Here is a 14,346-nt window from a genome sequence, read left to right as displayed (position 1 = left end):
CGAGAACATGAAGCTTCTCGAGCCTTACATGCGAGACCTCCTCGTGAACGGGAAGGAGTGCCGAGTGCTTCGCGATTCCGCAGCTACGATGGATGTAGTTCACCCTTCTTACGTAGAACCCGATATGTTCACGGGCGAGTGCGCATGGATCAAGCAAGCCGTGGAAGCTCATAGCGTGTGTCTGCCCGTAGCAAAAGTGCTTATTGAAGGACCTTTCGGAGCACTTGAGACGGAGGCCGCAGTGTCATCTATGCTGCCCCCTCAGTACCCGTACCTATTTTCGAACAGGTCCGATCACCTCCTGCGCGAGAAGGGGCTTTTGTTTGGTGAGGCTAGCGTTCAGGCCTTAACCAGATCGAAGGTTCGGGAGCTCGCTGCAAAGGCGGTAGTTGCGGGGCCGACGTTGTCGAACGATGAGAAAGGGTCAGAGGCGCAGCAAGGTGATATTCAGAGCACGCCCGAACTGAATAAAATTGAGTCTGTAGCGTTAAACGCACCAGATACTGGAGAGGAAATTCCCGATGCGGGAAAGTTAGAAGAGCTATCTGAAGATTTGCTCATCGCGCCTACGTCAGACGGACTTAATAGGTTGCTAAAAGTCAGCCGGTCGGCTTTGATAGCCGAGCAAAAGAAGGATGGCAGCCTAGAAAACATACGCTGCATTGTCAAGGAAGGTGTTGCCAAGAAAAATGCTCGCTTTGTGGAAAGAGGTGGGGTCCTGTACCGGAAGTATATAGACCGCAGGGGAGTGGAGTTCGATCAGCTGATCGTGCCTCAGTGCTATCGTCAGGATCTGTTGCGCTTGTCGCATGGGGGTTCGTGGTCCGGACACCTAGGAGTTAAGAAAACTAAGGACCGTCTCTTGCAAGAGTACTATTGGCCAGGATGTTTTCAGGACGCAGACCACTTTGTGAAGACATGCGACACCTGTCAGCGGGTCGGCAAACCAGGGGACAAATCGAGGGCGCCGTTGAAGTTGGTACCTATCATTACGGAGCCTTTTAGACGGCTCGTTATTGATACAGTGGGACCTCTGCCGGTAACAGCCACGGGGTACAGACACATTTTGACTGTGATCTGCCCAGCGACAAAGTTCCCTGAAGCAGTGCCGCTTAAAGAACTCAGCTCAGTTGAGATAGTCAATGCACTACTGTCCATATTTGCGCGAGTTGGTTTTCCTGCGGAAATCCAATCAGATCAGGGCACAGTGTTTACTAGCGCTTTGACGACAGCCTTTCTCGAAAGGTGTGGGGTAAAGCTGTTACACAGCTCAGTGCACCACCCCCAGTCGAATTCCGTTGAGAAGCTCCACTCCGTCATGAAGCGCGTGTTGAGAGCATTGTGGTTTGAACAGCAAACTGACTGGGAGCTGTTTCTGCCTGGGGTGATATTTGCATTAAGGACCGCGCCGCATGCCGCTACGGGGTGTTCGCCAGCTGAGCTCGTGTACGGTCGCTCGCTGCGATCTCCGCTTCGCATGCTTCGAAACGGATCACTGCCCTCTCCAATGGCTGCAGACTATCTGTTTCACAAATGGCCGCCTCCTGCACTGGAGCCTCGCTTTGCAACAGTATTCCTTTGAGGTGCGTTACAAAAAGGGGAGTCTCAACGGTAACGCCGATGGCTTAAGTCGAAGCCCCTAACGTGGGAATCAGCCTCAAAATTGTTTGTTATTGATGTTTTTCTTCCTGAGGCAGGATTTTTAACATATTGCTTTTGTGTAGTGTTTCAAAGTGATAATGTGCTTTCTAGTGCAATTTTCCGATTTGTGGACGCGTTCTGAGTGCTGCTAGACTACTGTAAGGAACTAGGCAGTAGTATTAAAGGGGAAAGAGCCTGGCATGGCTTAGTGAGGGTTGTGCCGTGCTTGCTGACTGAGCGGCTGAGTTTCGGCGTAGTTCTAACGCTTGCTGGGAACGAGAGAAAAATGAGAACTCTCCCGAAGTCACTTTGCAGTGTCCTCTGTGAACCTGAACGTGAGAACGAGGCCTTCTCGGTGCGCTGCGCTCAAGAAACGCCGAGGGACGACCGACTTCGGTTATGAGCATCATCGAGCGACATCCCTCCGGACAGCGGATGCAGTCCCCTGACCATCGGGATCTCCCTCCCCCGGCGGGGCGGTCTGTTACGTTTCGCCTACGACGCGCGGTAAAGCCAGCGCGGATGCAACGTACGCCGGAGCTTCGTTCCAAGCGGCGGACATTTTGGCCCGTTCGGAGCGGCCGCGAGCGCGCCCCGCCGAGCGCGTCCCGGCATGTTCAGTGCCACGTGTCTTTGTGTGTGCGTGTGTGTGTGTGTGCCCACGCTTGTCAAAGCGCGGCAGCCGGGGAGAGGAGCTCCCCCAGTGTGAAGCGAGGAGGTCTGACCGGCGCCGGCCCGTCTGATGCGTCACCTCCTTGTTCCAACGTGTCTCTCACTCCGTCCGTCGCCGCTGTCACGTGGTGTCATCTCGTGACCTTCCTTCTTGCCCGCGACCCCAAGAGTATAAGAGCAGCTGCCCCCGGACGCCAGGAGAGAGGCTCCGATTTCTTCTGTTGAGTAACGTGCTCTCCCGTCTCTCTACTTCGGTCGACCTGACCGCCCGCTCTTTGCGATGCTAGAATAAACAAGTTGTTCTGTTAGCAGTCGCCTCATGCTTTGCTGGGACCTTCGGATGCTTCCAGTGTGCCCCAGGCCGCCAGGCCAACGCTACCCTTGGGGCTTGCGACCCATTTGCAACAACGGGCGCCAACGGTCCGGTTGCAACAACGGGTGTCAGCACTGATGTTCCGACAGCTGGTGGCAGCGCTGAGATTCCAACAGCCGGTGCCATCGGTGCGGTTCAAACACCCCTTAAACTTCGTAAAGTACTGCCACGCTTTGAAGAATGCCGCCTCCTCCTCGCGCGCTCGGGCCGAGGCCGACGCCGCGTCGCTATTGGCCTAACAGCATCACGTGGGCCCTCGCGCCGTGCATCAGCGCCATTTTTGCTCGAGAAGCCGCTACGGTGTGGCGAGGAGCGCATGTTGGCGTCGTTGCTACGCTCGAGCAGTGTAGGCGGCGCCACGGTCGAGGAGGGCGCGTGAAGGAGAGGAGAAACGAGGAGTGAAGGCGGAGGAGGAGAGTGTCGCTACTTTACGAAGTTCAAGGGGATTTAGCTGCACCGTCCTTCCTTACTTTCCTCCTCGCGCTCTCTTCGCTGTCGCCGTCTTTCATCACCCGCTGCGCTCCGCGTTCGCTCTTTCATCCTTCGCTGGGCTCGTTCGCCCGGTTACGCCGACGGACGCCGACGCTAAAGGCAGGAATGAGCCCGTAAGAGCTGTGCTCTAAAAAAGCTGGGAAGAGACGGGGACGATATTCTCGCAGACATGGATAGATAACATTACGAGATAAAGCGGAGATAGGTAGATTGCTAGGTTTCGATTTGACGCGCGTACATTGCTTATCCTTCTTTTCCGATCGCTCTACATTTCACCTGCTAACCGTTGTTACAAATATGTAACCGCTTGGCGCAGGGCGTGCGCCTGCATAATCCGGAAATGTCATTAATATTACCATCCATTCTGTAGCCAAAGAATTTTTTCTAATCAGATTGCGTGCGTGACGCGACTGCACATTCCGGAATGTACGCTAGCATCAGCGATGTTAAGCTGCATATTACGAGGAGTCGCTAGCCGACGCACTTGACCTGAAGAGCAGATGTTCGGCGACCGATGACTGTGCCCGTCGTTGTACATTGAGTGCTGAGCTATCTTTTGGCCCAATAAATACTTACATTCTGGACTTGCAATTTCGGTACTACCAGGTCTTTCACTGCCACAACCAAGGTATACAGGGTGTTTCTTTAGCTGCACCAATTTCTTAAAATTGAAAAATACCTGGTGTTGCTAGGAAAACATTAATTTTAAATAATATGCGTTTGGACGTAAAATTGTTGTTCTTGAGCGAAGCGATCAGGGGCCGTGGCGGGCGCTGTCAAACTGGTTGCAAGTGCCACTTAGAGCAATAATTAACAAGAATTTATTAATTAACCTATTGCTTATTCTAGTTAGGTGTTTGATTGTAATTAGGAAATTCTAGTGGATCACGAGTCCATACGGTATCGACTGTTAGATTTGCGAAATTGTAATTGCGCGCAGAGCTACAGCGCTACGGAACCTCAGCTCTCCAGACGCGCCCGACGGGCTCCGCGTGCGTCAGCTGAGCGCCTCAAAGCGCAGAGAAGTGTTTAGTGCTCACAATGTAAGGTGTGATTTCGCTGACGTCCCTCTTCGCGGGCACCAAGCTGACACCTGTGCGATGCCACTATATGCTGGCCCTGTACGCGGAGGGTTCGAACGTTTAAAAGTGCCCAGAATATGCGCCGCACCGGCTCATATATATATATATATATATATATATATATATATGCGTATTATACGGGGTGTTTCAGGGAGCGCTTTTAAAAATCCTCGAAGGTTACCTGTGGCAGATGGCACAAGTCCAGTTTATGAACTGGTCTACTCGAAGCGGCCGATTCAAAGGCGTAATCGACTTATTAACAAAAATGTGCTAATTAGCTTTCTAACTAATAACCACGTTGCAATTTGCCAATTCTAGCCGTGTGTAGTTCACAAGGCGGATCCACTTGGAACGAATTTTGAAAATGACGTCAATTTCGAGATAATAATTCCCAACCTTTGCGGAGAACTGCATTGGCGCTCCAGTTGCTTATGTGCTTGAATGCATAAAACGTCGTTTTTTTTTTGTAGAAGAATAAATGGAACGCCAATGAATTTTCGGAAATGCATTGGCTTTTCGGAAATTCGGCATTGGCAGTTCGGAAATTAATATCTCGAAACTGGTGTCATCCTGAGAATTCGTTCCAAGTGAATCCGCCCTTGTGAACTACACGGCTAGAATTGTCAAATTGTTGTGTAGGCCATAAGGGAACCAGTTAGACGTTTAGTTAGTGAATGTTTATTAATTAGTCAGTTATGCATTTCAACTTTTTTTTCGAGTAATGTCCTTCTCTTCGAGAAGACCTGCTCATGAAGTAGAATGGTGATATCTGCCATAGGCAACCTTTTAAAAAATTTTGAAACTATTCGCTGAAACACCCGGTATATATTCGCGTCCGTGCATAGTTAGAACACGTACCGTCCGACATGTTTAAGCGCAACGCAAAAACCTTGCCATCGCTGTCAGTGCATCGGCCATCGGGTGACGCTGCCAATTTTCGTTTTTTCTGCCCACGAAGAGTACATTCGCACGATGAAGTAATTGTTACGTTTAATTTAGTGAATGTAAGCTTTATGGTAAATAATCGTTTAGCAAATAATTTGCTCAACCATCCACAACTGTGGGGAAGGGGGGCGGGGGGAGAAGGGCAAGCTCGCTAGACGCCACATACCCGTGAACTTTGCGCCAAGTTCCCGCGCTTTCGTCGGATTTTTATTTAGTTGTGTGCAGCGAAGATGAATCGGGCTTCGTGGGGATAGAGCGGACTGTTCCAGTTTAGCACTGAAAACTTTATGCTTGTTCGAGCTCGCGTTGGCGGTGCGCTTTGGGAAATGAAATGTTGACGTGACACTGTGAATGATGGCATATATATATATATACGTACATATATTTATTTGCCCCTCTCTCTTCTTCAGCTTCTCCGGCAGCGGTGGCGCCAAGCTCAAGCCGTGCCTGGTGAGCAAGCTGGACGACGAGGACGGAAGGCGGGAGAGTGCAGCAGCTCGAATCAAGTGAGGAGCACGTGACATAATATATGTATAGCATTCGTTGAAGGAGTATATACTGATGTCATAATAATCTGATTGATATTCGTTGGGGAATTTCGCCTGGTGAGTGTGTGGGGGGGGAGGGGGAGGGGGGTATGGATGTTTATAAAAGGGTCCTTAGTTCTTCGGGCAAAACCCGGATAACGCTCAGACCGCTCAGATAAAGCTCAGATAATTTTCAGACCCCGATCACAATTTATGAAAATTGGGCGAAACCTGGTCCCTCTGCCTAGTTCCGCCTTTCCTAAAGGATAATATTAAATTCAGGTGTTACAAAACTAATGGACGCGTCTCACTTTCTGTGAGCAAGGGATTTAAGGTATATCAAAGTGTTAATGCTATTAATTATATGAATATTGTATATGCCCCGCTTTCGCTTTAGTAGCTGCTCACACGAACACGACGTTGATGACGCATTACATCGAATTTCGCGCACGTCTCTTACGTGTAAACGTCGGTAGTGCGCTAGGAAGCGAATTACGGCAGCACTTACATTGTTCTGCATTGCTAACGGTTGCTGTGACGTTTGACAGAATGTTCACCCAACGACGTTACGTTCAAAGCAGGCTGGCTGATTCTTCTGGTTGGTATTCCATTTGCTTTGTTGAAAGAGCGTACATTGTGATCCAGTAAAACAGGAGAGCGGACAAAGACGAAGGTCCCACAGGTCTAGTAAGGTGACTGTTCGAGCATGTTAGTAGGACATGAATGCAGCTTTTTGCGCGCAGGACGAGGAAGAGGCTGAGACGTACGAGCGCAAACTTACAACATTGTTTTGTATTGAAGCGAGTGACCGCATGCATAGCACAATCTGTGACACATCAAGTGTGCGCCGCCCGCAGGAAATATATCTATCTCTGCGGAAGAAGGATATCTCCTTGCTGGAAAGGGCGATAGACTGTATTGTCACACAGGTGTCACGGCACCCATCAATCAATTTCACTTCGATGATTTCTCGGCTTAACTGATCACGATATTTGCTGACAATTGAACACGCACTATATACCGGTTTACACATGACCGTGTCATTTTGGATTTTTGGGTGCCCACTGTAGAAATTGTACGCGTAATCAGGCAGACGCCACGAATTGTCGCCGGACTTGTTCAGATCGTGCCCGGTGCTTGTCATAGAGTTTCCTACAAAAATTACTAGAGGGAACTCTGGCGCTGCAGTCGTTGTCCCACCATGGGAATGATGGGAAGTACATGGATTTGTCTGATCTTCGTGCTTGTGGATTCAGACGTTCTTATGGCTTTGTATATTACGCTATATAAATCATATTATCGTATATTTCAGCGCAATCTATTTTCTTCGAAGTGCAGAAGACGCCGGGAACGCTTACAATTGCTATTAATTGCAACAATTGAGCTTGTCTATGTGCCCAAATCCAAACGCGCCAAGCGTCTCAAGGCACTGGCATGCCCGCGATAAATTCATAAGGGCGTTTCATTCGATTGTCGATACATGCCTCCGTGGCTTAATGGTTTCAATGTCAGGCTTCTGTGCTAGAATCCCTGTGGTCGAATTCTGCCGTCGGGCAATTTTAATGATGTTTAGTTAATTATTTATTACGCAATACACTGTTGAAAATGACGAGTTTACAAAATCACAAATCCGTTTGAAGCCAAAAAGGACGACGGTCAGGCAAATCCATGTACTTCCCATAATTCCCATGCTGGGACAAGCGCTCCCATTGCAGCTCCAGTAGACACTAGCGCCAGAGTTCCCTCTAGTAATTTTTGTAGGAAACTCTATGACCACCACAGCGTTCAAGCGCGAACGGAAATGGCGCGGACGCTACACTGGTATCGACGGTGTCACGCGTCTGTTACCCCGACGCGTCGGTTCTCTCTCCTCTCCACCCCCGGGCACCTTTCCTCCTCCGGCGCCCGCTTCCCTCACGGCGACAAACATAATGTCGCCGATTTCACAGACGGGCCATGTACGTTTGCGCGTAAAAAAAAAAAGAAAAGACATCGGGCCCCTCGGTTTCCCTCCTTCACGTTTTTCTGGTTATTTTTAATGTACCCCACCTGCTCAGAATGATGTCCATCAACTGCGGTGTCCTTCACAAGCCGCTGCTCAGTTTGGAGACGTTAAACGGCAAAACTTCGTTTAAATCCGAGACCATTGATTAGGGAGAGAGCGGGCGGACAAAACGTCTTTATTAAACAAGGGACTAGGGGTGGGATACGGCGCCTAATGAGAGACCTGACGCGGCTTAACCTAACTCACCTCGTTATAGTGTCCCATTTATGATAAGCGACGTCGTGGACACGAAAGGTCCTCGCTGCAGAAAGGCACGCACGAAGTTAGCGCGACCTTGGGACGAGAGAGCAACGCCCAGCTTGGAGCGATGCGGGCGACGGCTGCAAAGGAACACGCGGCAGCAGGAGAATACAGGCGGCCCCGAAACAGCACAGCCGCGCCAACACAGATTGCGAGACGTGGAAACTTGAAGAAAGGAAAGCGAGGAGAGAAAGGGTAAAGCAAAAAGGCACTGTTGCCCAACCAGAACGGCGAGGGAAGAGCAGGAGCGAACGATGACGTTTAGGCGGGATGTCGCCACGCCCCCTCTCGGCTGAAGGATCGGCTTTGTTAGTGTTTGTGCACTCGCCTCCTTTGTTTTTCGTCGTCTGGTCCTGTTAAAAATTCAGTGCGGGAATGATTTTGAGAAGTTTTCCTCTGTTTTCTGCAATTTCTTTTTTCATGATGTGTAACGGTTGTGTGTTCTTGCGTGGGTTAGAGTGCGTATTCACTCTCTCTCGCTCACTCGCTCGCTCACTCGCTCACTCGCTCGCTCACTCGCTCGCTCACTCACTCACTCACTCACTCACTCACTCACTCACTCACTCACTCACTCACTCACTCTCTTTCGCATTTTCTCGTTCACGTTGTTTATTCCATGAACAGTAATCGTAACAGAAAAGAGGTGCTGTACAGGGTGGCCCAACATCGTGCATCAACATATAAAAATGTGCAAATGCGACGTAGCTGGACGGAACTAATGTTATATGCCTAATTACGTAATTAGTGTAAATTGATCAGCTTATCAAATATTTAGTTAAGTTAAATGTGTCGATGACAAAATTACACAGCATCATGAAAAACTCCCGATACAGTTTTCTGCTGCTCAACATGTGCTGCATAAAAGTGTTTTTGCGAGCGTGAAACAAGCCCGGCAATACACCGTGCAAAATTACCGCGCGACTGGCCGCTCGTTTTGTGATTGACACATGTAATCTAACTGTAACATTTGAGAATTCGATTAATTTAGACTAATTATGTAATTAGGCGGAATCGGAAACAAATAATCTTAATACCTCCAAGCGACGGCAAACAACATTATTTTGGTTCTGTCCAGTTGCGTGGCATTTGCGTATTTTTAGATCCCGGTGCATGACAGTTCGAACACCCAGTATCGCACCCATTAACTCTCTCTTTATCGGGCCCAAAGAAAACCATCAATTTGATCGTTTGCTTTGTCGTTGGAATTGTCGTTCATTGTCATTGAAACATTGTCGTTGGAATTCTTCCGCGAGCCACACCGTGCACCGAATGAAATGACGGCTGCACATTAACTATTGATTAGATTTGACAATTTTTGGCTCATTGTGGAGGCTGGGAAAAAAAAAAAAAACTTCGCCTGGAGGTATCGTCGACGCTAGCCTCCATGTGCTCCTAGCACTTCCTTAATGTAAGGACGCAAGATTTGCGCTTTAGTCGGCCTGGGCAACTTTTTTGATGACAGAAGCAGTGAATACAAAGAACCTCCTGTCGCGTTATCTGGTTTTCTTATCCGACGTCTGCGCTGTTTTAACGATAGGCCGTAAACGACATGCCCAGGAGGGCGTGTTGTCTTGATAATTTTGTTGGACTAATATCAAAAACAGATTTTTTTTTTTTCGCCGTTTTCACTCGTACAAGAGCTCGCAGTCGATTTGAGACCGACCTTCGGCAGAAGCTTCAATGGCAGTCTCATATGATGTCTTTTGACCCCCCCTCCCCCCCGTGCAAATACCATTATGCATTACTGTACAGCGCTGTAGTGCATTGTAGGTTACTCTGTAGTGCTCTTAAAGTACTGTACACAAAGCACGCAAGCTCCAGGCGCACGACTAGCTCGAGCTTTCTCCCCCCCCCCCCCCCCCACCCAAAAGAAAGAAAGCTGATCCAGCACTGTAATCACGTATGCCGAGGCTACGGCACGATCCTCAACGTGGCGACCATATTGCTTCGGGAGCCCAAAGAATGCAATAAAAACAGTAGCCAGGTGCTCGCTGGGATAAGTAGAAACAAATGCTCTCTGCACCATAGGCGCTTAGCCGTTTTCACATTTGCGAAACCACGCCTTTCCCGCAGAGCATGAGCATCACTATTGCTAATATCCAACCCTACTCTCCCCCTGCGTAATCTTCGCTTTTTTTTTTTCGTGGTATAACCTACGGTTGTTGGGAACTAATCTATTTTTTAGGCTCGTAGTACTTATACTAAAAATAGAAAATTATTACTTTCATTCATGCTTCATCAGATGCTAATGTGAAGTTTCGCTTAAGAATTCGCAAGAACTCTGTCGGCAGTTATTTTTGCAATACTTTGATTTAAAACACGGATGATCAGGGTACGATTTAATGTATTCGTGTATCTGGGCACACGTTGGGTATAATTCGTCTTGAAATAATACGTTTGAACGTGAAGGCATCGAAAATGGGCACAGTTGAAGCGGTAAGGAAAGGGCTGGCGGTTTTTTTGTTTTGTTTTGTTTTCGTCACTAGAGTTTATATCAATAGAGTACTAGAAAGAGCCCTATGTACTTGTTCATTTTCAATGCTTGTGACGTAGCTTTCTGTCTCTTGTCGTCTCAGTCGCGCTGCCTTTTTGTCCAAGCGTGAACCAGCTTCCCCAAGTTAGTTTTACTGCAGCCTAGATGAAGCCGCGTTTATTTAATTAAAAGCCGGAACGGAAGGCTCGGTGTGCCGTCGTCTGCAACGGTGCTTCACTTCTGCATCGTCGCCTTTCTCTGCGCGTCTTTAGTTTACTTACTTCACCTTTTCATCGGCGTTCGTGCCGAAGCGTATACCTGGTGCCAGTTTCATTCCCCCCGTTGTCTCAAGTACGCAGTAATAACAGGCTTTTGTGTGTGTGTGATTCGACGCGGCGCGCGTCGTCTGCTCTTATTTGCGAACGGGTCGTACGTCGCGGTTCAGTTTTTTCCAACCCTCCGGGTGAAAAACGGCGCTGAACTTTAATCAGCGCCTGCTTTTGCCGAGTGGTCTGCTTAGCATGTTGGAAGCGCATACTTACGTCGCAACGAGATTCGTCCGCTTTCGCGCGTGCCTCTTCTGTTTACGCATGCGTGCCGTGTTTGGCAGGCGCATTGCACGCGTTCGCCGGGGCGAAGCAGAAGTGCGTCGTCTGTGTTTGCGTTTCGTCTGCTCGTGAAGCTGGGTTCGCGCGCGTGCCGTTTCATTACGCGCGCCTGCGCTGCTGTTTTGAATATACACGCGCCTGCAGTTCCAACGACTGCGCTATACGCGCGCCGGAAGGAGAAAAATCCAACTCGGACATCTGTGTCGGCGCTAGCTACCGGCTGCGACGCACAAGGCATAAGTCGTGATGTTCACGCAAACACTAGTCGGTAATGATTAACGCAACGCGTTTTCTGCGCTGAAGATACACCAGCGCTTGTCGACGTCGCATTTGAAAAAGCGCATTGGTCGCTTGTCCCTAGGTGCAGCGCTTAGGTGGGCACAGCTGGAGACAGTGAGGTGGTACCGGGGTGGGGGAGAGGGGGAGGAGGGGTTAAAGGGCAGAGATTATTCGTCATAGAACCGAAAATGGAACAGTGTCACTGTTCGCTGACTACATAAAATAAAATCGAAATTTCTGAAGGTGCCCTTGGCAAGGTTTTATAGACTTCGGGTGCTTTAATAGAACGTGGAGGTAAAATGAAATGTGTATGTATCGGGTGTTTCAGCGAACACAAATTTTTTTTATTAATATTTCCTGTGACAGGTAGCACGATTCTAGTCCATGAGCTGGTCTACTTGAAGAGGTGGGCGAACACTAAAGGATTGAAAGGCATGATCGACTAAATAACGGAAATTCATTATTAAGCTTTTGACTAATTACGTTATATGGCACATATTGCAATTTACAAATTCTAGCCTAACAGTTCGCAAGGCGGATCCACTTACGACGAATTCTCAGGACGACACCAGTTTCGAGATATTAATTCCCGAACTTTGCAGACAAATGTTCCAGTTATCTGCTTCACTGCACAAGCAACGTTTTGTTAAGAAAGTAAGTGGAACGGCAGTGCACTATTACCGCAAGTTTGACGGCGCACATCTCTTAAATGGTATCATCCACACAATTCTTTTTTTTTTTGTGGCTATGCCTTGTAGGGTCACCCGCTAGAATTTGTAAATTGCAGTATGTGCCGTAAGAAAATTAGTTAGAAACGTAATTAGCGATTTTTGTTAATTAGTTGATTATGCATTTCAATTTATTTTTCTGCAAATAATGTCGGCCTCTTCGAGTAGACTAGCTCATGGACTAGAATTGTGCTACCTGCCACAGGCAATGCTGAAACATTTTTGAAAGAGCCTGCTGAAACACCCTGTGTACATTAGAGACGTCGCCCCTGACAGGTACAGGCGCCCAAATCTTTAACTGGCGTGCGCGAGCGGCGACTTTTCGGTGTGTCAGCGCCGTGTGACGGGGCGAGGCTGCAAACAGTCTGAAGCTAAGCGCATGCGGACAAAGCCCGCTCAGCTGGGCCAATCGTCTGCTAGGCTGTTTCCAGCCTCGCCCCGTCATACGGCGCTGTCGCCCGGAAAAGTCCCCGCTCGCGCACACCAGTTAAAGATTTGGGCGCCTGTACATAACATGTTTCGCAAATACACCTGCGTAGCGTTCGTAGTAACTACTGTAGGAATACTTCCCCACGGGGATCGTCTACGCTATCAGGTAGTGCGAGATTAGCATAAATTCGTGCTTTAATTTTCTTACAATCTTTTAAAATACCAGATGGTTGTATTGTAGAGAGTACATTCTTCGACCTTCGCTTGGTCGCCCACCATTTCTGGATCGTCTTCATTTTCGTCTCCTTTCAATTTTCCTCTTTCCGAGGTGCTTTAACTTCATCGAGTTTGTGTGTGTGTGTGTGTAAATGGAGGAGGCTAAGAAAACCAGCCTCATAAACGACTTGACAATTCGTTAATACCCTGTTTTAACAGACGGCATGACGTTATCAGTACAGAGGCGTTAGTAACAGTGCATGATTGAGATGCAACCCAACAAGATTAAAGGTAATACCGGAACAGTACACAACAATAAATTCGCGTAATACCGCGCACCAGATGCGTAAGTTCAGGGGGCACTCGGTGATTAAACAAGATGCTCCAGTAATAGCAGAAAGCTTAGCAAACAGGAAGAAAAAGGTAGAAAAAATAAAGAACGGAAATTCAACAAAGCCTGAAGTACTAAACAACCAACGATTTGACGTCTCTAAGTGAAAGACTACATAAGTTGTTTAGCCGGTATACTGCACGTTTCTTTTTTTTTTTTGCAGTGTAACTAGCTTAAAAATTCGGATAATCTATTCTTGTATATATGTACAAGGCTGCGTGTGCAATGTGACCCGCACGTGGATATGCGTGCACTTTGCATACAATTAATAGAGGGAAAATGAGACATCCACCCAATCGTAGCAGTTGCTACAAGGGAAACCCACCAGGGTTACTCAAAAAAAGACAGGGTATATCGAATCAATACCAAAAATAGGTATAATGAATCAATACCAACTTGCCCAGCAAGAAGTTCTCGAAAGAAAAGCCTCTCAGTTGAAGAAAAATTCGTCCCGGTCAGGGACTCGATGTCGCAAGACCTCGTTGAATCAGGTAGGCTAGGCGGCTATTAGTGTCCACCTCGTTTCTGAGGGTATGCCAAAAAACATGCCAATAAACGCATTTCATTTTATTTTTCTGAGTGAACATATTGCGTATCATCATAAGGCCCGTGGGCCAGGGAAAGCAAATATCACTGCATACCTGTGTGGCGACGGAATTTAAGAGCAGCATGTCGCCGCGATTGCAAATTGCTCGCACGTGCTCGTCCCGCAGAAGCAGCCAAAAATCACGTTCTGACACTCATTGAAGTCGACAGCCCAAATCTAAGATACGCGCGAGCTTCCCCACAGCGTCGAAAGTGACAGCTCGTACGACGGTACCGCACCAGCCAACGCCAGCCGGATCGGGTTAAAGCCATCAGCAATTTAACGGCGGAAATAAGTAATAACATTAATAAACCTTTGCTGCTGTAAAAAAAAAGAAGAAAAATACTCGAGTATGAAACTATACAAGCTGTAGGTAGAAATTGTTCAGTAGGCTCTCGTAGTACGAAAAGTGCCGCATCCTTAAAATGAAGACAGCGTATGTGATTTGAGAAGTGCTTTTTATGATCTGATTAGTAGCACCTTATCCATTCTGCTCATTTTGTTCATTGAAGTTTATTTATCACTTTCCTACGCTCTGTCGCCTCGACGCTCGCCTGAGCGCCCATCGCGCTGGTTGTATGTAAACACGGGCTACGTCG

At 48.1% G+C, this 14,346-nt stretch overlaps 1 protein-coding gene across 3 annotated transcripts in view; it reads left to right on the top strand.

The window, feature by feature from the left end:
• LOC135898784 (BTB/POZ domain-containing protein 10-like) overlaps positions 1–14,346 on the top strand; it is a 242,535-nt gene that overhangs the window by 207,850 nt on the left and 20,339 nt on the right. For all 3 annotated transcript variants that reach the window (XM_065427951.1, XM_065427958.2, XM_065427966.2), the window contains one exon: positions 5,616–5,711. In XM_065427951.1, coding sequence (XP_065284023.1) covers positions 5,616–5,711 — 96 coding nt within the window. The remainder of the gene's footprint in view (positions 1–5,615; positions 5,712–14,346) is intronic.

The sequence above is a fragment of the Dermacentor albipictus genome, chromosome 10 (genome assembly GCF_038994185.2).
Source record: "Dermacentor albipictus isolate Rhodes 1998 colony chromosome 10, USDA_Dalb.pri_finalv2, whole genome shotgun sequence".
Lineage (NCBI taxonomy): Eukaryota > Metazoa > Arthropoda > Arachnida > Ixodida > Ixodidae > Dermacentor > Dermacentor albipictus.
This window is presented reverse-complemented; position numbering and strand designations above follow the sequence as displayed.